This window comes from Anopheles maculipalpis, chromosome 3RL (genome assembly GCF_943734695.1).
Source record: "Anopheles maculipalpis chromosome 3RL, idAnoMacuDA_375_x, whole genome shotgun sequence".
Lineage (NCBI taxonomy): Eukaryota > Metazoa > Arthropoda > Insecta > Diptera > Culicidae > Anopheles > Anopheles maculipalpis.
The window spans coordinates 21872301-21893915 of NC_064872.1; the positions used below are offsets into that span (position 1 = coordinate 21872301).

At 46.4% G+C, this 21615-nt stretch overlaps 1 protein-coding gene across 1 annotated transcript in view; it reads left to right on the forward strand.

Moving 5' to 3' along the window:
• LOC126564538 (bone morphogenetic protein receptor type-1B) overlaps positions 1 to 20253 on the forward strand; it is a 30265-nt gene extending 10012 nt beyond the window's left edge. The window contains exons 2-3 of the mRNA XM_050221616.1: positions 18682 to 18869; positions 18949 to 20253. Of these exons, the coding sequence (XP_050077573.1) occupies positions 18682 to 18869; positions 18949 to 20253 (1493 nt within the window). The remainder of the gene's footprint in view (positions 1 to 18681; positions 18870 to 18948) is intronic.
• Positions 20254 to 21615: the final 1362 nt, after the last annotated feature.

Below are 21615 nucleotides of genomic sequence, written 5' to 3' on the forward strand. Positions count from 1 at the left end.
GGGTTTCAATATGCCCTCTGAAAATCATTATGCAATTTTTCGTAAGTTCCAGATATCTAACCATGTTGTACAATGTATTTTCACTCCCGAAATCAATGGTGGAGTAAGGCTTCTTTTTAAACAATCGGGAAATGTGTTTTTGAAGAATTTATCCCAATTTTCCAGTCCGCATCATACCTTAGAAGAACATCAAGACACCGCTGCAATCTGCTTCTCAGCTCCACCAGACTCCTACCTCTAACCGTAATGGCAGTGTCGTCTGCGAACAGGAACAGCTGGCCATCGCAGGGTAGAGGCGTTACATCCGTAGCGTACAGATTGTACAACAGCGGAGCCAGTAGACGGCCGAAGATATAAAAGGGTTTCCAAGTCAGTGTGATGATCGATCCGGTTGAGATTTGAACCAAGAACCGGTACTTATACTTCACTTGCCCACTACGAACTTACCTATATTAATCACATTCAGCCCGTCAGCTAAGCGTGAAATATAGCTCTACCCATTAGTCTAAAGTAGAGGCAAAAATTACGAGCCTTAGATCGAAAATTATTATGCTTTCTATTTTCTTTTCCTGATCTTTTCCAAACCATATACACCCACCCACCCGAATGCAGCTGCACATAATTATTCATAGTGCTCACACCGCTGTATCAGCTCCATAAGTTATTCTTCCTGCTCCATGTATACCTTACAACGATGCCCCGTGGCATCAAACCGTTTATCTTTTGCATCATCATCATCATCTTTTATGGTGATCGTGCGCGCCTCCACAACAACTCCTGCGCACGAAAGGATTATTATTGTTTTGCGCGCTACTCCTCCGGAAAGCTGTCGTAAGCACCTCCGATCAACGAGAAAATGTCAGCTTTGCTGTCTTTTGTGTGGTGGTGAATGTTGGCTTGGAGCAGATTTTCGTGCCCCAACCCGCGTGTAATCGTGATCGATTCCGTGGGCATCATTTGCTCATGCATTTTTTTTTCGCAATCTCATAGTGCTTGATCCGTTTATGGCGTGTGCATTTCCGGTTTTTTGGAACGCACAGAAAATTAACTGTGAAAGGAAACCAATTCGTTCCGGGCGCGCACACACACACACACTCGTACGATTACCGTATCCACCGATCTCTCATCCTTCTACGTGACAGCTTAACGGGGCTTTTTGTGCTTTTCTTGAACGGTCGAACGCAGCAGCAGCATCAACGCGCGCGCGCGCGACTAACGAACTCAAAAGATGCGTTGGCTTACAAATGCATATCCCCATGTCGGTTTCGCCTCCCACAGCTCTGGATTGTTGTTGGAGATGAGTATGGGGGCAGCGGTCCCCCTTTCGCGTGTGTAGGCCGCAGCAGCTCCTGAAGATTACCACGGGCAGCACATGCTGGTGCTAAATAACTGAGCAAATACAAATGAAAATTATGCTTCGATGATGACGATCATACGGCCAAGTCGCACAGTCCTCGAATTACTCAGAAGGAGGCGGTAGCCTGAAGATGCTACCATACGGGACTATTATGCGTACCTCTGCCTAAGTAAGAGACGAACTATTAGTTTGTGGGAATAGCCGTGGTACGTGCTTTGGTTGTGTTTGGAAGAATGTTATCTATTTGAAGCATCCATTAACGCCGTTCAAATAATGCTCTTCCCATACAGTGAGACTGCTGGGACAGACATGCCTTCCTCTCGTGCAGCCAACAAATTCCCGACTGTCCTCACTTTCCGTGCTGGCCGTGGAAAAGCAGCTAACTTCATTAGCCAACATAAAACTAAATTACTCGCAGCTGTTCCAAATGAACAGTCTTCCGTGCCGTGCAAACAACATTGACTAATGGGTCGTTTTTTTCCGTTTTCATTTCGTTTTAGGTATGTTGACAAGATTTGTTAGTAAGACCGACGAGCATCAGCTAACAGAGCGCTGGTGTAAGTAAAAACGCCTACAAACCATCATTTTCGATTTTCGCGATAGACAACGGAGGGGTGGGAACCGTTCAGGCACAATCAATAATACACCTTTGGCACGTCAATTATGATAAGCGAGACCGCGAACAACACATGTGTACATGGCGAGAGTCGTTAAACTTGGTGCTTGAAGACAGGAAATCCCCAAAAGCAGGATAGACACGTTGGGGTCGGCACGAATGAGTGTGCTAAAATCATCGCTAGAAGCTCGTAAGCCCTGCAGAGGGGAACCGTTGCGAACGGCAGCAGCGGAGCAACCGGAAGTTGCGCTCAACCCTTTTCGCGCATGAACTAAAATTCCATTGCTTACACACATAGTTGTGGGCCGCGTTTGCGTCGCACAAAACGCACAAATGACATCATCCCGCGTTGGCTGTTATCACCGTGTGGGGCGAACGTTTTTTTTATGTATGCTGTTAAACATTACTAGGCTAAGAATTAGTATTGAAGGAGTTTTAGCAGTTAGTTTTTTCAACCTATCAACCAACAAACCATCCGGAGCATTCTGATTGATTTTGTCGTGCAAACTATAGACTAGGCAAAAACACAAGCCCGGTCAGGAATGCTCAAATGTCGTTTTGATAACGACGCATTCGCAAGAAACGCCCAACTTGTTCACACTCGCCTTGATAAAGTGACGTGGCAGTGCCGGATGCATCATCGCAAAACCATCGATGAGACGGCTTGGCCTGCTGTTACACACAACAGCTTCCCACCCGAATGGGCCGTTGGGCAAATTTATAAGTATACGTCCTCCCTGCACCCGGATTGCAACAAGCAATTGCAGCTGAGACGGACAGCACCCACGCAACGGCCGGACGATCGGCAACATTGCGCAACGCAATCGTCATGCCCTGCATCCGCTAACAGCCAACGCCGGGCGACGCAAGAACGCAAAACGAAGTGGGACGCGACGGGGCGAGATTTTAATTTTAAAAATAGTGCATCATCCCTCTCTCGGGCGCCCAACGTCGACGGTGATATGTCCCCGATGCAGCTGTTTCTGTTCTGTCACCAGCGGCAGCGCGCAACCGAGAGCGCTTTATTCGCGCACTCACGTTTGCCGGTCGTGGGTTGCCCGTGCACATCGTTGCGTGCTGCACACGAGAAGAGTGCAGAGACTAACCCCTCAGCGCTGATGATTAAAACTTCAACGGCAAGCATACGAGGGGCACGGTGATGCGCGTCGTTACTCTACCAACCCTCCTTCTGCAATGCCGACGGGTGGTGAGGATGACGACGATCATCCCCAAAACAGTGACTCGCACGCTGCCTCGGTGTGTGCTTGTTTTGGCTTCACGAGAAGAAAATTTTATGAATGAAATCTTGCCGTTTTTGCGAATGCGCTTGCTTACCATCAGCATATCGCTCTCTCCACACTGCAGGCCCCGGTGTAGAGGTCGCACACGAGGGTTCGGGATTGGAAGAAGTTAATCTTCTTATTTGCATTTCACTCATCTGTAACCTCGGAGTGCATTCGGAGGTTGAACACCAATCGGTTTTTTTCGGAGCATCAGAATACACACAGACTCTCAAACGTATTCTGCCGATCAAGTGGATCGAGTAGATTCTTTAGAGTTCCCCGTTCACAGAAACTTCCCTCGTTTCGCTAGCAGATGATGTGTGGCGGTGGCTTTCGATGGATAAATAAACTTCATCCACATCGTCTATGATGTTCGCGAACGAGAGAGTCAATCAATACGACTTGCCAAACTTCCGCCCGTGGTTTACCCAACCCACACCCTCCCTCGAGGGTCGATCTTCAATCAACAAATTAGCCACGATTGAATCCGTTATTTAAAGACCTTCACGTTTACGGCCGCACACTAATGGGTTGTACCGGTTTAATTGATGCACTTCTCAAATCAAACTCAATTTAAACTCGATCGCAAGCAAGGGATGCGAAGAAATCGGTCGCCGCTTTGCAAAGACTTTGTGCAGAAGGACCACACGAAGGGTTGCGGCGACGCTTGATACGTATTCAAACTCATCGACGATTTTATTTTCGTACCGTGCGTTCCAACGAAAATACACGGGTTGCATTGTGCGGAGACGAACAGTTCTTTCGTGCGCCATTGGGTTACGCTCGAGTTCCAATAATACTGTCCAATAAATTACGCGACGGTAGATTATTACGAATTCTCTCCCCCAACCCGCTCCCAGTGCCATAAACTGATAAAAAAATCGAGCACGAAACCGAGGAGGGCACGTTCGGAACGCATCGGAACCATCGGACCAGGATTTTGAGGCATTTTTTTTTTTGTTTTCAAAACTAAAGTAGGATCGGATGCTCTGCTGGCAGACAGCGACACTCAGCGTACATGTTTTATTATGCCGTGTCACACACACGGACGGCTGTTGTTTTCCACTTTTAGCTGCTTGTCTTAATTTTTGAAAGCTCCTCCATACGGAAGATAAGCAAATTTGGTAAGAGAGCGAACAACCGGTAAATCGCGTGAATACGACAGGTGGCTTCCATTTATTTGTTGAGGGTCTTTAACGCCCCCGGGATGGTTTTCTTATCGCAGTGCTCTGGTTTCGTTGAAAAGCCCTCGTCTCAAAATGGCCAAAGAAATACACACGCTGTTTCGGTGCTGATAAATTCAGTAACATAAACTGAATGTGTTGTCATGTTTTCTTCGAGCGCAATGCAGAGGAGTGGTCTTGTAGACGTGTTTACCAGTTCGGAGTCTGTACGAGTGGTGTCTAACCATTCGGAGTTGCTGTACTCTCTGTGTGTGTATTAATTGCATCATTGCATCCGCTATTAATTGTACTTGAAGTACGAGAAAGAGTAGAATGCACTTTTATGCTATACACTTCTCGTCCATCATTAGCAAATCCATCATTGCCGGTCGGTGTAAGGTCGGTGTAAGATAGAAGAGAAAGAATCAGGAAAAATTAGTACCGTTCAATCTAGGTCTCGGCGTTGTGTTACTGACGCTGATCTTCGTGATCTTCGCTTCTTAGCGTTCTTAGACGTCCGCAAATGAGCAATGATCATGTTACAGTGCTGCGCCTGCTAATTATGGATGATCTTCACTCGCATCTGGTGCACTTGGCTCATGTTTATGTACCGATTTAATGCACCCGATTGGTCTGGCGAGCACAGTGTGATTCTAGAGCACTCAAGAGTCTTTTTTCCGTTTTTTTTTTTCAATTTCCGTTGGATGCAGCTTGTGCCTGACGGTCAAAAATTTCGCATTAATCAAGCACTAGGGCTCGTTGGGTGCGCATGAGAAGGGGGAATATAAATTAATGCTAAGGAGGAGAGAAATTTATTTATATTAATTTTAATCCACAATCCAAGTATAGATGTAACCAGCATTACTGGTATGTATCCCGATACCCTCAGCATCCTGGGACTTGGTCTGAGTTAGAATGTCGTCTGGACTGTGTCCCTCAACTGCAGAACTATCCAGCTAAAAGGGTGTATATAGTCTAATTGCAATGGCAGAAAATAATGTAGCAAGCAACGTCAACCTAGTTCTAGATGCGGGTACAATAGATATTCGATTCAACAACAGCTTCCTCTGCTACCAGATCGAAAGCGATTTACGCTCGTTTAAAACGTGCAGAGTAAAGGAGAACATCTCTTATGTCAAACGTCATCATTAGTTCACTACACCACTCGAAGCCCGCATCATGCGCCTAATGAACGCCCTCCTCTAATGCGTTTTGACTCAAGAAGCATATGCAGTGTTTTTGTTTTGTTTTCAAAACCCAAATCATATGATGCTTATTTTCTTCTTCTGTCTCCTTAAGTCGCGTTTGCTCCGTTGCGAGTGTGTTTGTGTGAGCCCTGAGACGTACCTAAAAAAAAAAATAAAACAGATCGAACAGTCGAAACAGTTTAATAACATCAGCGATCGCGCGCGCGATCTTGCATGTGCTCTCCTCTCGCGGGCGATTGGGTTGAGCTGGAGAATGCGGCTGGAAAGGAACCGTAAGAAACCGCGCCTGTATTGCAGCCTGAAGATGAATAATGGATCGTTGTGGAAAAAAAACACACGAACGACCATAAGCTGGAGCCGCCAGTGCGGTGTGGTAGTGGTAGCACAGTTTGCGTTAGAAGATTACAAACATATGGGCCTGGAGGCGTCTGGTGTGTGATGCTGCTGCCGTATGCCTCTTCCAAAAACACTCGACTTCTTCAACCTCCCCGGGGGTTGCACGCCTTCGTCGATTTGAGAAGGTCGTTGTGAGTTGTCTGTATCGCGAAGATGTGTATGCGTGTGTGTGTGCGTCCGTAAGAGCGGGCTCAACGCGGAGAGTGATCTCCGGCCAAGACACGTTCCGCGAGTTGCCGAGCTTTGGAGATTGATCTCGTCTAATGATGTGCTCCACAGCTGAAACGTTGCTAATTCTTGAGTATTTCTTGGGCGCTAGTGTGGTCGTCGCTTGGAGTTTGCAAGAAAAGGACAACCCAATCCCAAGGGTTCTCCCTTCCTATCACGACAACATCCACCGGTAGATTTGTGATGAGATATCCTGTTCTTGTTGTTGTCTCCTAAGGAGAAGAGTTCCCACTTCAAGCTTCGTATATCCCCAACATTTAGAGCTACAGAGTTCAGAAAACCAGTTCTCCGCCACAAACTCTCTCGGTGCGCTCAGAACAAGATCAACGCTCCAAAAGGGAATCTCCTTACAGCAGCACACCACACAAACACCACGAAGAAGGGTTGGTTTTGATGGTGTTGAGCGCGCGCGCACCCGGGTGAAGAGGGTTGTAGATCATAATCAATTGGCTCGTTTGGAGTCTGGTCTGGGGTTTCGCTCGTCTCCCATGTTTCTTGCCATGTGGAGGATGGGAGGGGGAGGTACGCACGATCTTCCTGTGAAGCCGTTAGGTTTTGTTGTGTGCTGGTGGTTGTGTGAAGCAGAGACCGAACTCCATCGCATAATGGCAGTAGTAGTCGTGTCGGACGGTCGACGGTGGATAGCAATAAATAATAATCGTTTCGTACCAGGCGGCTGGATGGATGGTTTCCGCGATCTTGGCAAACAGTTTCGGCCAAGATCACGATCGCGCGATTTCTGATGCCCCCTGGGAGCACGCGCGCGCGCGAGACCCCTTTTTGTGTGCGCCTCGGGGCTCGATACATTTACTTCCTGCTATTAGTGCCCTTCTTTACGCGCGTTCATTGATGAGGGTTTTTGTAGGGGGTGAAGTGGATACACGTTTAGCTGCTTGATTCGCGCACGATGTTCTAAGCGATCGTTTTATTAGGTTTGCTTCTATTCTCGGAGGCGCAATTTTTTTTTTGCGATCGAAAGTAGGTTCTCTCTTTGGTACTAACAGTTCTGTTCCTTCATCCACTTGTCAAAACACCGAGCTTAATAGCGTGCTAATCAGATAATAGTGGCCGCATTAATTTAATGCTCCCGAAATACGAAACATCAATCTGTTGAAGCCTGAAACAGAATACAATCCTTCCGGAGAAATCTTAACTTTCGGATCTGACATGCAAAAGCTTGACGATGAAGTCTAGCCAAGGTTCCACAAAGGTGGAGGAGGGCGTTTTACCAAAAAGTTTCCTTTTCTTCAAGATATCCTCCAAACTTCATTCTGCCCCAGAGAGTGGTGATAAAAATGTACAAAAACTTTTTGTTTTTGAACCTGTTCGCTTAGGTCCAAGTGGCTCGGAGTGCGCTGAAGATCCATGGGTTTGCTTTATGCTCCGTCCCGACCGTTCTCGTCCAAAAAAAGGGGGTTCCCTTTGTGCGAATGTATAATTTATGGTATTCATTTTCGGTTGATCGAAATGATTAATTGACACCAATTGTTGTGGCTGCGGCGGGTATGTATCGCGTCCCGGGCCCGGATGGGTTCCGGAGAGATTTCGGCCCGGAGAAACACAGTCGCGCAACAGTGCTCTGTGTCTCGCACGCGGGTACCGTTTGAATTTGATTGAAATTTATGTGCCGTACGGTAGTAGTAGCCCGCGGGTGGCGGCGGAAGCTGCCAGCTCGGCGATAAGGTGTGTAGGTACATTCGCAGCATACTTTGCGATGAAGTAGAAAGATTCCCCGCGGTTCTGGAGACCGGTTTGGTGTAGTCTTAAGGGTTCTCGCAGCAAACACCGGGAGAGAGCATTGTTGTCGGGAACCTCCAGCTAAGCGACAGTGATCTATTAGGGTGTTGGGTGTAAGTTGTTGCTTCTGGTTTTGCTGTGGAGTTCATTCGCATCCAAGCGATGGAAAGTATTGGGAATGGATGTTAGTCTGGATCGTTTCCGATGTTTGCCTCGAAGTCGTTGTACATAAATGCGGGAAAGGATCGCAAACAATCATAGACCCTAATAGAGATACATCTATGGGAAGCTTTGTGTCCAGTTTGAAAATCTCTTGAAGAAAGATTATTTTCTTTTGCTCTTAACATTCTCCCCATATAGAGCTCTAATTATTTTCCTAAACGAGATCATCTAGAATCTGAATGTTCCGTGTGAAAAGAGGTCTACAAAACTATTTATCACCTCAATTTGAACCTAAACGCACAAACATATTCATTCTCACAAGATGTGTTTGTCTCGGTTATTAGTACTACAGGACGTATCCAAGATAAACGTAACATTTCTACGAAGACGCTCCTGATGTTTGAAAGCACGCAATTATTTTTGAAAATCATTTGATCTACTGTTTGAAGTGTTTTACGAATATTGCATACCTCCTAGGCGCTAACCCAAAGGACATAATTTTGGACGTAAAGGAAACGAAGTGTTTAATGGAAGAATCTTTTTCTGCTCCGAGCGAGCCCATAGTTACCTTTCCAAGCGGCTAACTTTTTTATTCCAATAGCAAGAATAGCATTTCCTCTTTGTTTGTTAAGAATATGGAAAAGAAACCTCTTAAAAGGATTTGGAACCGGGAGTTGTTTTTTTCGCGTCTATAATATATTCAACAATTCATTCTTCTTTTCGCTCTTGGCAACACGGGCCAAATATCGGCTTGGCAAAGAAATTGGTGCGCTGCATAATAACTAGCACACGCTCGGCATGTGCTTCGTGCGGTTGAATATTTCATCTAGCCCCGGACTTTGGTGTAGGTGAGCGAGCGATTGTGGAGCAAACGAATGCGCGTAGGAGGTACTTAACACAGCGGCGGAACAATTATTATAATGCTGCCTACATAAATACGGCAACCGCCGGTAAGGAGATACCTCTAACCCTCCCCCTCCCCCCATCCCGGCCCACATGCGCTATGTCTGGAAGAGCTTTGCAGAGCGCTCACCCGCTGATCTCCACTCCTGCGGGACTCCGATCGCGATCGTGCTGTGCGTGTTGCTTTGCTGTGATCTTGTTTCCTATCCGATCTGATCGCCGTGGTCTGATCAATTCGTGCAGCAGCACCATATTGCGCATAAACCTCTCCTTTGGGTGGGAGTTTTTGATGTTTGATTGAAAGCGCAGCACGCCGCAGATTCCGAGGGGTGGGGGTGTCAGGAAGTTGGGAGGAAAAATGCTTTATTCAAATTATCTGCTCACCCCTCGGCTACTACCACACACTGCACACAACTGCGGTGGCGTTGTCCAATCTGGTCTGTGGTTGGTCCCGGGGCTTTCCAGATCGATCAATGATCGGATCGTTTCGACGCCCTGTTTTGTGGCCGGATGCTGCACTGTTGAGCGCGTTGGAATTAGTGCCGGTTCGTGCAGCTGTTCGTGTGTGTGTGTGCCCGCGCGCACGCTCTTACACTGGGTCGATCGATCGTCTAGATGGTGTAATAGGCGTGTAGGCGTCAAGCTTTGTATACTTCAAGATCGGTTGATCGGTTGTGCAAACGAAACGAAGCAAAAGCTAAGATGCTGAGGATTGTTCTGATCTCTATCCCAATTCTTAAGCCCCCCTCTAATGAAACAGCACACATACATTTGTGTGTATGTGTACCACAAACATGTGTTTTAGCCCGTAACCGTCTTCTGCGTCCAATGGACCATATGGTTTTGATTTATCACTCACTAATCACCAACACGGGCAACATCGCTCTCGAGTGCTTCCCTCTGAGGCATCAATCAACGTTTTATTTTTTTTGGGTATGTCTCTCCCTCTCTGTCCCACTCAGCCTGGTGCACCAGATGTGATGTTTTGGCTAGGCCCTGGAAGGATGGTTGTAAATACATGTTTTTTTTTGCTCTTTTTCCTCCCGGCGTGGTACACTATCTGTTGGTCCGCCCCCCTAAAGGGCTTGTTATGTTTTGGCTTCTGGTTTTCGTTGGTGGACGGACACTGACGCACGCGCGTGCTAGCATACACACAGCGTGGAGCAACTTTCCATAACTGGTGTCTCGTTGACAGATAGTTGTAGTAAGCGGGCCACGATTAGCGATCAGTAAAAAAAAAGGGGGTAGCGACTCATTATATCCAACATATAAGTCCTTGGACACGAAATACGGAGTACTAATCGAGCTGACGAATATCTGGACGCTGCGAGAGTTACAAGTCGCAGCGTAAAGTGATCCACCGCACGTGCCCTTGTGGAGCGTGTACTCTTTAGGATGGAGTTCTGTACAAAAACTAAACACCTCCTACACCGGCAGAAAACGTCCCCAATTTCACTACGTCAACTTCCTCCTGCACACGCGTCGATATGTCACATGATTGCGTTGGGTAGCACAAACAGAGGCAGACTGGTTGACGTCAATGTTACGTGCGCACCTTTGTGCGCCCTGTGCGGCAGAACCGCGGGTATAGTGGTAATCTTCCGGTTTCTGCGTTGCTAACAGTTACAAATTGGATTGCGTTAACTACGTTAGCGTGTGTGCTTTGTGTAATATGTTGAACGTACCAATACCACCGCCAGAAAACCATGTCGCTGTACTCTGAACGCACAGAGGAAACCTCCGGATTACAGAAAAAAAATCCTCTCCTCAAGCTTCTCCCGAATACACAATCAGTCAGTCCCAGATGTCTTTGGCCGCATCACACATATTCGCAGCAAAATTAGCATGTTCTGCGGGCGAGGATAGTGTTGTGTGTGCGACACAACGACCTTAATTTTTCGCGAACTCACTGCGTGATGCGGGACATGCGACGTGCCGCCGCGCAGGTCTGTTGTAAAGTGTGTTGAACCCGTGTTGCGAAAGGTTGGTTGGGATGTTTGGGTCCCGTGAATGGCCACGACGGAGAATCACACTGATTGGCATCGGGTTTTAGACGTGTGGTGCGCAATTGGGTCATCCCCCTGGGTGAGAACTCTTGTCGGCGATTTCTTGCCTCGTTGAGAATCTTGTGACTCATAGTTTTTGGTGTGATTTATCCGTTCTATTTGATGGCATCTCGTTTGACCTTTTTTCAACGGGTTCAATAGTAATCCACGACATCCATCCTGGTCTCAGCTTTAGTGTAGCAGACCCGAAATGCTAATTCTCACGGCGGCCATTACCGGTACCAAATTCTACGCCATGTCGTAAAAATGGACATTTATGGCAGTTTTGATTTTTTCGATCGAAAAACGATCGGTGACACATTCATTCGATCACTCGCGTGATCTCTCCGGGGTGTTCAGGCTTATGGAGCGTTTTGTTTTGTCGTTCGCTTTTTTTTCGCTTTTTAAGTTGACTCCCCCTGCCAATCGATCGCCGACCGTTCCGATCCATTGGACTCTGATTCATTCACTGAATACGAGCCTGAACAGCGGACTCCTCGACGGTATCTTGCCGATACGATCGATGAGTCAGGGCGCGATACGAAATAAATATGCTAATATATCCACAGCAACACGAGAGACGTAGGGTGGCACACACACGGTGAACCGGTGATCGAAATGGTGACCAGGCGTACCACTTCGACATTCGCGCGAGATTCGATTAATGCGTTTTTGGAAGTTTTTGAATGGGTGTGCTGCTGCTGCTGTTTTGTAATACCTCTAGCTCCCCCATCTAGCCGCCCCTCCCCTACACTACACCCCACAGCGGGAGGTCCTGTCAGATCGTCCTCACCTTCTTCTTGCCACAGCAAGCAAGAAGAGGTCCTCTGTGATTGATCGAAAGGCTTCAAAGCTTGACGGTTTGTTGTTCACTTCGTGTCGATTTGACGCAGCAGGGGAAGAAACGGCCCGGATCGAAGCCAACCCAAGCGAAACGAATCGTTCGTACTGGGCCCGGTCCTTGTCCGTGTCTCGTTTCAATGTATTCTACGCCTTATTGTACGAGCTATCTTCAAGCTTTTGATTTTTATGGCTTTTAGTGTGGCAAATTTATCGATCATTTTCGAACGATGATTTGGCGGTCCCAACGAAAAAACAAAACCGGCTTTCGTAACGATTTCAAATGTGTTCACACACAGCCGGAAGTGGGAAGAATTTAATTGCAATTTTATTGAGAATTTTGAAGAGGGAAAAAAAATCTCCCGACTGCAGGGATTTTGTGCGCGTACAGAAGCCAAAATGAAAAGTTTGAAAGATCGTTAAGATAGTCTCGTTGAACACTGCACATCGTCCATCATGCCAACGAGCGCGTCCGGAGGAACGACGACGTTCAAAGCGCAAATATTGATCTTTTGGCCCGCTGCGTTGCACGCAAAACAACGCTTTTAGTCGTTCGACAAATGTCATCCATGGTCAGCAGTAGCGGTGAACTGTTGTTGTCATCGTTTGCGTTGAGTTATGCGCCCGTTTACTGCCCAATGGCGGCGTGGGTGGACACCCGTTAGAAATCTGCACCCTGTGCTCCTCCTCCCCGGCACGCGCTACGCAGAGGAAGTTCATGTCGAACTGCTCCGTTTGTGTGACGTGGTGACGCTGTCAGTGGCCGTCGTGTCCTCGCCCAGTGCGCCCTGCAGTCTACCTCTTCAAGGAACCATCAGGCCGCTGTGTCTGCGTCGTCACTACGACACCAGGATATTATTAATAGAAGCTATGGATGGGTGAACGAGCGTACGACACCGTATCGCGATGTGTGTACTCTACGCTACAATGTGTCACAATGTATGGCGAGAAGGATGTGTGTGGTCACACAAATCATCCCAAGCGAGACAGAGAGATGTTGTAAGGAACGATTCATCTTACTATTTGCCCCATAGGAAGGATGGTATTGGGAGACGAACATCAGAGAGACTTTCCCTGCCAGTGGATGTAATGGATTTCCGTCGACGAACGACAACAACACAAGCGAAAGGAGCATCCTATTCCCCCCCGCTAGTAATGCTGTGACAAAAAGAATCATTATGTATGGTTCGATCATTTTTTTTTTCTTTCTTAGCCTTTCTAATGTCTCTCCACTCTAGGGGAGAAATTAACGAGGCTGTTAGTCTTCCCAATCGCGTCCCAAAAGAGGCTTCTTTTGTACGTTGTATCAGAACAGTTCTACGAACATTTTTCGAAAAACTGATGCATCACTGCAGCATCATCATCGTTTTCCTCCAACGACCATTCGTCGCCCTACGACCCGGGTAGGAAGTTACAAAAGGGACGACAGCGATCCAGAGATCCATACCGATAAAACGGCAAACAGCAACAGTTCGTCCATTCTTGAACAGCGAAACTCCAGCTCGGATGATGCTTGACGGTGTTTTGCCTTTTTTTCATGACATTTGTTCTGCTTCGTGAGATGGCAAGTTCAATCGTCCAACGACGACGTTGTTGATGCTTTTGAACCCTGTTTTGTACGCTTGTCTTCCTCGGACTTGGTGTGAAACGTAGAGGGTTTTTTTTTTCACTCCCTCATTCTTCTGCCGCGTATATTTCCCTTTTTCCTGCGTATGGACGAGGCGAAGATCAACTCAAACATGTGTTTTGTTATGCAAATTCTGACCGTACCCGGGACCCCGCGACATTTGTCATCCAGCGAGACCAGGAGTGTTGGTTAGTATTTTCTGGGCGTGTAAGAAATATCACCAAAATGTAGAAACTCTAGAAAGTTCTCCAGAATGTCGTTAAAAAAAAACGAGCGCAAGTGTGTGGGACTAGCCTGGCCCTTCCTTAACTTTTCTAAAGGCTTTAGAGATAATTTATGATAGATAAAATTTTATTCGGGCCAAGTCATCTCTCCTTTCGGGACAAATCTCGCTGCAAAGCGAGGATAAAACTTCAATAATTCTAATCCAACAATACGCTCCGGTGTGTCACGGGATTCTCGTGAGCTTACATTCAATTACTTAGACTCGTCCACTCCACAAATCAACAACAGAGATCCTCTTCTAAACAGACTGGAAACAAATACTGGAACCACCTATTGCTTTAGCAGCACGCTCCGGGGTCATGTTTGTTCTTGGTGTGTTTCTGTGTATCTTTGGCTCGCGAGGTACTATACGAGCCTAGAGATTTGCTGTTGGCTTGAGAATGATGAGGGATTTTTTTTTGTTATGTTGTATTTTCTTATGCTTGGAGTGTACGCTAGAACAAGCGTCCCAGACCACGGGAGATGATGATGTGTCAACAATTAAGTTGAGCAGTTTGTTTGACGTGTGTACACGGCTTGCTGCACACAGCAAACGGGCCAGCTTCTCCCTGCACCACTGGTCTACAGACCATCTTGGTCCCGACGTCTCGCATTATCTGTCTGTCAAACTCGATGGGGAACTCTTGTTTGCCTGTGTGATACAGTTTCGTTCTAGTCTCGCGGATGTCCAAGATCTGATTAGCTTAATGTCGCACCATCCGGCTAGCAAAAAAAAAATGACGATATGATGTGGAACAGTGTGAATGGGGATCAGCAGCTTCATTTCGTCATCTCGCGAAAGATCATTCCTTCGTGACAGTGCCCCGTCGAGGAGTGAACCAAGAACAGCGTCAGATCTTGTTGTGTCTATCAAATCAATAAGAGTCTCTCGGTTCCTAACACTTCACAGCCGTAACAGTGAATGACTAAAACAATTAGCATATGTTGTGAGCTTAGAATTCCTAGCGAGAGGTTTCGCTGTGATGTTTCGGAAGATTAGCAGGGATTTCCTCTTGTTTTAAAGCTCTCCCACTCTCTCTCTCTCTCTCTCTCTCTTTCCTGCTCGGTTGGATGTCAGCTAGCTGTCAGCTTAGCGCTATGACGCACGTCCGTACGTCGGTCGTCTGCCATCGAATGTCCAGAGTATAACCAGACCACTGAGAGAAGGACCTTATCACTTCGCGTAGTAGCGAAAGAGTTTCGACCAGAAAATAACTCGATCGGCGATCTTGTGGAATACGTCCTGTCCGAACTAGGTCTTTCGGGGGATTTTTTGGTTAGAAATTCTAACCCAGAACCTCTTGAACGGAAGCCGGTGCCTGCATCTGTATCTTGCAATCCAAATCTGGAACGAAAGTTCCAATTTTGTGTATTGTTGCATTATACGCTGTAGCGCGTGTTGGGGTCTGGTTCCCTCCAAACGCCATCCATGTGTGTCTGTGTGTGTGACGTAAGGGAATGAGGAAGAATGTATAAATAATATTTTTGTTTATCTTCTACCACCTAAAACATCCACGTTTGCCCATCCCTGTCCCTTGTCCAGGGTCTGTAAAAGTGATGATACGTACGCACCGATGGTGGGTAACGTTGAAATCTTTTCGGAAAAAGGGCACGGCCTAACCAAACGACGAAGAATTCACACAACAAAACACGGGAAGCGTGTAGTTTTTCGTGTAGCTGCATGTGGTGTGCTAGTGAAGCATTCCAGATCACTTCCAGAGCTTAGTGAAACGCACAATCATTTTCCGGCGACGGCAATATTTTTATGGCTTTTGGAAATGTAATCAAGAGAAGAAAAAACAGGGACGCGGAATATCGCATGTAGTATTTAGAGACATCAAAGGAATTAGAGAGGTTGTTGTGTAGGTTGTATGTAAGTTTATTATCGTTTTTTTTTTTTTTTGAGCTGTAGAACTCATATAGTATGGGTCGCCTCTCTAAAGGTATCCGCTTATCAGGAGTATGTTGCGAACGTCGTGTATCAAGAAGGGCCCTTCCGACGATAGCATGATGTGTTGTTGATGATAGGAGCGAGAACTGCCTTGTTACCTTTCGGTTCCCTTCCAAAACCTACCAGGTGGTGTTGTGGACACGGTGATAGAGTAAACTGTATGTGTGTTTGTGCATGTTCGCTCTTCATCACTGATAAACTTATCACTTGTCATATAGTTAAGCGCGCGTGCGACAAGGCGACCCTACCATTCTAGGAAGTTGTCCATCTCCGGCACACAGAAATCGACGGTGTTGTGGTCTTGCTAAACGGTACCGGTTGTGTCTCATTAAAACCGTGTCAATGTGTTGTCCTCCACCCGTGCGGGACCATCTCACCGTCGCCTTACCTGTGTTTAGTTAGGGAATTTTGCCAATTTTGCCAGAGGCTCATCACACAAGTCTTCTCGCCTTAAAAAGCCTTATTGTTGTCGTCTCCTGGCTGCAGAAAAAGAGCTAAGAAATCGCAGGGTACACACAGGAAGTGCGTAAAGGGTCTTGTCGATCTGGACGCACCTTTTTTTTTTTTTTTTTTTTTGTTCAAGCACGGCAGGCAAGGCTGTGTGTCTTGATTGATCGATTAAAGTCCTCCGAGGGTATAGAATTGAATGCAAAATTATAGAGTCTAGGTTTGGCAATAGTTTTATCTGAAGGCTCCAGGCATAAGACACCGCAGAATATAAGGCTTTATGTCGACGCCCGTCTCGGTTGTTATTCGACTTATCTGCATCATGTGTCGGGAGCGACTGTCTTCACTCGATACCTGGTGGCTTATTTGGCGCCAGTTAGTTGATCGATGAGTTTTGAGCCTTGCCGAGGTAAAACTCACCATCTCTGCCAAAAATTTGGAAAGACCCGTGAGCCTCATGAGGTAGCATTTTCGCGGGCGTAACATGAGAACTCTTGTGCGTGCATAATATTCCGGATCTTCCTTCTTCGGACTTCTGAGCTCCTGCAGAATGATCTGAGCTTAAAACAACAGCCCCCGGACAGCGTCTCGCAGGCATTTTGGTGTTGGGCCTGCGGAAATTAATGTAGGACATGGTCATGGTCATCGGTTTAAGCTGTCATCGTACATGGAGGGTGCGTGCTACTGTCGTGCTCGCTGTGTTTCCTGGGACTACCACTACTCTGTATCCCACTGTGTCATATTTCGTGTCCCCGCTAAGAAGAGCAGGTATAATTTACAACTGTGTTTATACCATCCTCTTCTGTTGGTCCGTCTTTTAGGCGCAGGTTGGTTAAGGAAGACTGCCTTTTTTTTTGCAGAACAATCAGCTGGTCACGACTTTACGCGCTCGGCGTACGCTGATGTCCGCATCATCAACCGCTCTCCACCTGCGGCAAAGGATTAATGTGTTGTTTGTTTTGATTTGTTTGTGATGTTTGGGTGTACACTGTTTGCTGCTGCAACAAACAAGCGTAATGGAAAATTTCGATGCAGTTGCATGCATCCGTGTCTCTTTTTTTGTGCTTGTTGCGGAGAAGATCCGCTTGATATCAGTACACAAAGCTTTGCGCACGGTTCAGGCGAGACTGATAACAACCCACTCACTCACCACACCACACCACACGCTTCTTATCTTAATGTCGGTCAAATGCTTCGACAATGAACTTGTCGAAGGGAGGAAGATCCCCTCCGAAAAAAAAAAACATATCAAGGAAGGTTAAAAGCATAGGCCATTTCACCACTCTACCTGAGTCCGTGTCCTTCGCTTTTGCTTTGGGAGGTACGTGCGATATCACGAGTACCTCGGGAAGATGTTTTTAGCATTTATCGACACAACCGATACACCCGAAAACAAATTACACTTCAAACTCTTCCGCCTGACAACCTTAACCAGTTCTCACCTTAATCTTGCGATCACGAATCGTGCGTACCCCGGGAGGTGTAGGTATCACGCGATCGTCTCCCTCTCCATCTCGTTGTTTGATGGAACAGTTTACAAGATTTATTGCGGACGTGTCACATCAAACGCAATTCTTCGGATCACCGCTGCTGCGCTGTTTTGGGTTGTGATAAAAAGTTTCTAGTTTTCTCTCAAACACCAGCCACCAATGTTTGATTGGGCGGCGGATCGGGAAGGATTAAAATTCGATCCATCGTGTATAGCGGTGGTCGTTGAGTTCCTGATCGGTAGCTGTCAAATTGCACACACACTCAGAGCACAGCACCACAGCGCCCATTAAGTGGGAAAAAAGGAAATACGGTTGCTCAATTTATTTATTTTTTGCGCAGCTTTATCACGAATCGATAAATCACCAAAATAGGGGGGGACACTGTGTGAAGTAAGGGGAGTTGTTAGCCTAATAATGGCCGGTTTTAACATTCTGCAGTAACGATTTATGTGATATCCGATATGTACACAATATTGCGTTTAAGGAAACGTTACAAAATGATCGTAAATAGCCACGTTAAAAAAAACGTTAGCTATCCAGATTTCATAGCTCTAGGCGTTTTTGCAAAGTGATCTTTAAATTCCAACATCAAGCGTTACTGGTCTGGATGTGGTTTAAGTACTCAGTGGTACAAAATCATTTCTTAAATTACCACTTGATTACGTAAATTTTGTCCTTCAGATTGCATAATTTCAGGCGAGTTGGGACTAAAAATTATTTCTTACGTACCGCAAATCGTTTATTTCTTCCGCATGTAATCGACAAAGAGAATTTAATTAAGTGATTATGAAAAGTTGATCTTTCTATTACAAGATCAAGCGTAACTGATCGGACCCTTCATTTTATGTACATAGCATCCACATTATCACTACTAATCGATCCTGTTTGTTGTTTGTTATGTTACGGTGTGTCCCGCGTGCAATATTCTCACCAGTCTAACCGTGATTTTATTTCTCCTCAACAGCGCGTGTACTAACATGCTACTGCGAGGGCCACTGTCCAGGAAATGTACAGAATGGAACGTGTGAGACGCGACCCGGCGGTTCCTGCTTCGTATCGGTTGAGGCAGTACTGGACGAGGAAACGAAACAGCTAGTACCAGAATGGAGCCACGGATGTATGTCACCGGAGCAGGGTGGCGGATTGTTACAGGTAAGCCATACACGATACCGCCTTCACTTCGATCAGTGCTCTCTAAACGATGCCTCTTCATTCTCCATTTTTTTTTTAGTGCAAAGTTGGTCAAGTTTCCCCGCAACTTCATGGCAAAAGTATCGTCTGCTGCGATAACGAGGATCTATGCAATCAAGACCTGAAACCGAACTACAGTCCACGCACGACCACAACCCCGGAACCTCCGCTAGTGAACACGAACACCATGCCACTCTTCGCACTCGTCATATCCGTTGCCTTCTGCCTTGGTTTACTGGTGTTAGTGCTTGGTGCTATCTACTGTATGTACCGAAGGCGTGAAAAGCGAAAACCGGCCTATCTGATGAACTCCCTGTACAACACTACCAACGGACACATGCCGATAGCGGACCTGGTAGAGCAAACGAGTGGAAGTGGATCCGGACTACCCCTGCTCGTCCAACGCACCATCGCCAAACAGATTCAAATGGTCCATTCGGTCGGCAAAGGCCGGTACGGTGAGGTGTGGCTAGCGAAGTGGCGCGACGAGAAGGTAGCAGTAAAGATTTTCTTCACCACCGAAGAGTCTTCCTGGTTCCGGGAGACCGAAATCTACCAGACCGTACTAATGCGTAACGAGAACATACTCGGCTTCATTGCGGCCGACATTAAAGGGACGGGCTCGTGGACGCAGATGCTACTAATTACGGACTATCACGAGCTCGGGTCGTTGCACGATTACCTCCAGAAGCGTGTGCTCAATCCGCACATGCTGAAAACGCTTGCCCTGTCGCTTGCATCCGGTGTGGCGCATCTGCACACGGAAATCTTCGGCACACCGGGCAAACCATCGATCGCACACCGTGACATCAAGAGCAAGAACATACTGGTGAAGCGCAACGGCCAGTGTGCCATCGCGGACTTTGGGCTGGCGGTAAAGTATACGAGCGAACTGGACGAGATACAGATTGCACCGAACTCACGTGTCGGTACGCGCCGCTACATGGCACCGGAGGTACTAAGCGAAACGCTCGATCTGAAGGTGTTCGAAGGCTTCAAGATGGCGGACATGTACTCGGTCGGGCTGGTGTTTTGGGAGATGGCTCGGCGCTGCATTACGACGGTAAGGGGCGCTAAAAATACGACCACCTGTGAAGATTATGCGCTGCCGTACCAGGACGTGGTACCGTCCGATCCGAGCTTCGAGGATATGTATGCGGTGGTGTGCGTGAAGGGTGTCCGGCCACCGATTCCGCAACGGTGGCAGGACGAGGACATTCTCGTAGTATTATCGAAGATTATGCAGGAATGTTGGCATCCGAGCCCGGCCGTACGGTTAACGGCGCTGCGGGTCAAGAAAACGCTCGTCAAGCTCGAGACGGACTGTACGATTAAGATAGTGTAAGGAGATAGGAGAATGGTGTTTTCCGGTTTCTTCTTTTCTTAAGAGCGTTATTTATTCGTCGCCATGCCCCGTTGTGAGCCGTGTTCGGGTGAGAGTTATTTTGTACATATGTTCATCGCCGTGTTCTCTCACGGAGGAAAGGATTCTCACACGCTCAGCTTCCACCGGCAGGTTGTAGTGACAACCACGGCTCACACAAGTCGGCGGACTCTCTGTGTTTTTGTATTTGCCATACTTTAACGATTAAGGTGTGTAGATTTAAGAACAGATAGTACCTAGACATCAGTACCGAACAACAGCAGACAACTGTTAGGACATCATCCCCTTTTGGAAGAATGTTACTTCAAATTTAAGCCTGAATTCGTTTTAATTTTCTTCGTTGAAAATGAAACAACGAATAGACGCTTGACATGTGTACGTGTGTCCACTAAACTGCTTTATACGTATACGTGTAAATTTGTGTGCGGAAAATGTCCACCAAAATAGGGTATGTCCGTGTATGTTTTGTAGAATCGATTTAGGGTTAGAAATAAGAAGGAAAGACACTCACTCGTACACACAATTTTTCCCGTTTTTTTTTCTTAAGCAATTGTTAAAACAGGGCACTCAAACAAAACACACCAACACGTCCCACGATGGAGAGGTTTCTCTTCCCCGATCCTCCCGTATCCTATCGACCTGGTAGCGTATTTTCTCATTGTTGAGAAAAAGAATTAGTTTCCAATTTTTTGTACATATACGATTGCAGTTGTACAAAAACAGATTGTAACATTTTAATTTACGTATGTGTGTGAGCACACCGCAGATTATCCGGGAAATCATCATGACTCTTCGTTTTTGATAAGAGTCGTTCGGTTTTAGGTTTTGTTTTTAAATAAAGTAGTTTAGTTTATGTCTCTTTAGCTTAATTAGGAACCGAATTTATCGGAACGGCCATCCGGATAACAGATGTTCTTTGCGCTTGGTTATGCCACGTTTGTCTGTCTGTCTTTTTTTTTTCCTGAATTTAGACGTTTTAAAGGAAAAATTGCAAGTGAAAAATTGGACAGCTGACGATGATAGGCGACATGCAGAGGGCGGAACACAAGCGTGTGTATGTAAACGTTTAGTACATTGTGTAGAATTTATATGACATGTTAGCAACAGAGTTTTGTTTTCTTCTTCTGGTACACACAACTAATTGTGTGCGTGTGTTGTGTGTGCTCCTGTAAGAAGTAGGTTTTATTTCTTTAGGTACGACAAAAAATACTTGTAGTGTGTAGTGGTGAAGTAAACAAAAAAATACAAATTCGAACCGTGTAAAATCAAACGCAAGATTTGTGATATTTTTCTTTCATTTTTTAAACGACTTATAAAGCAAAA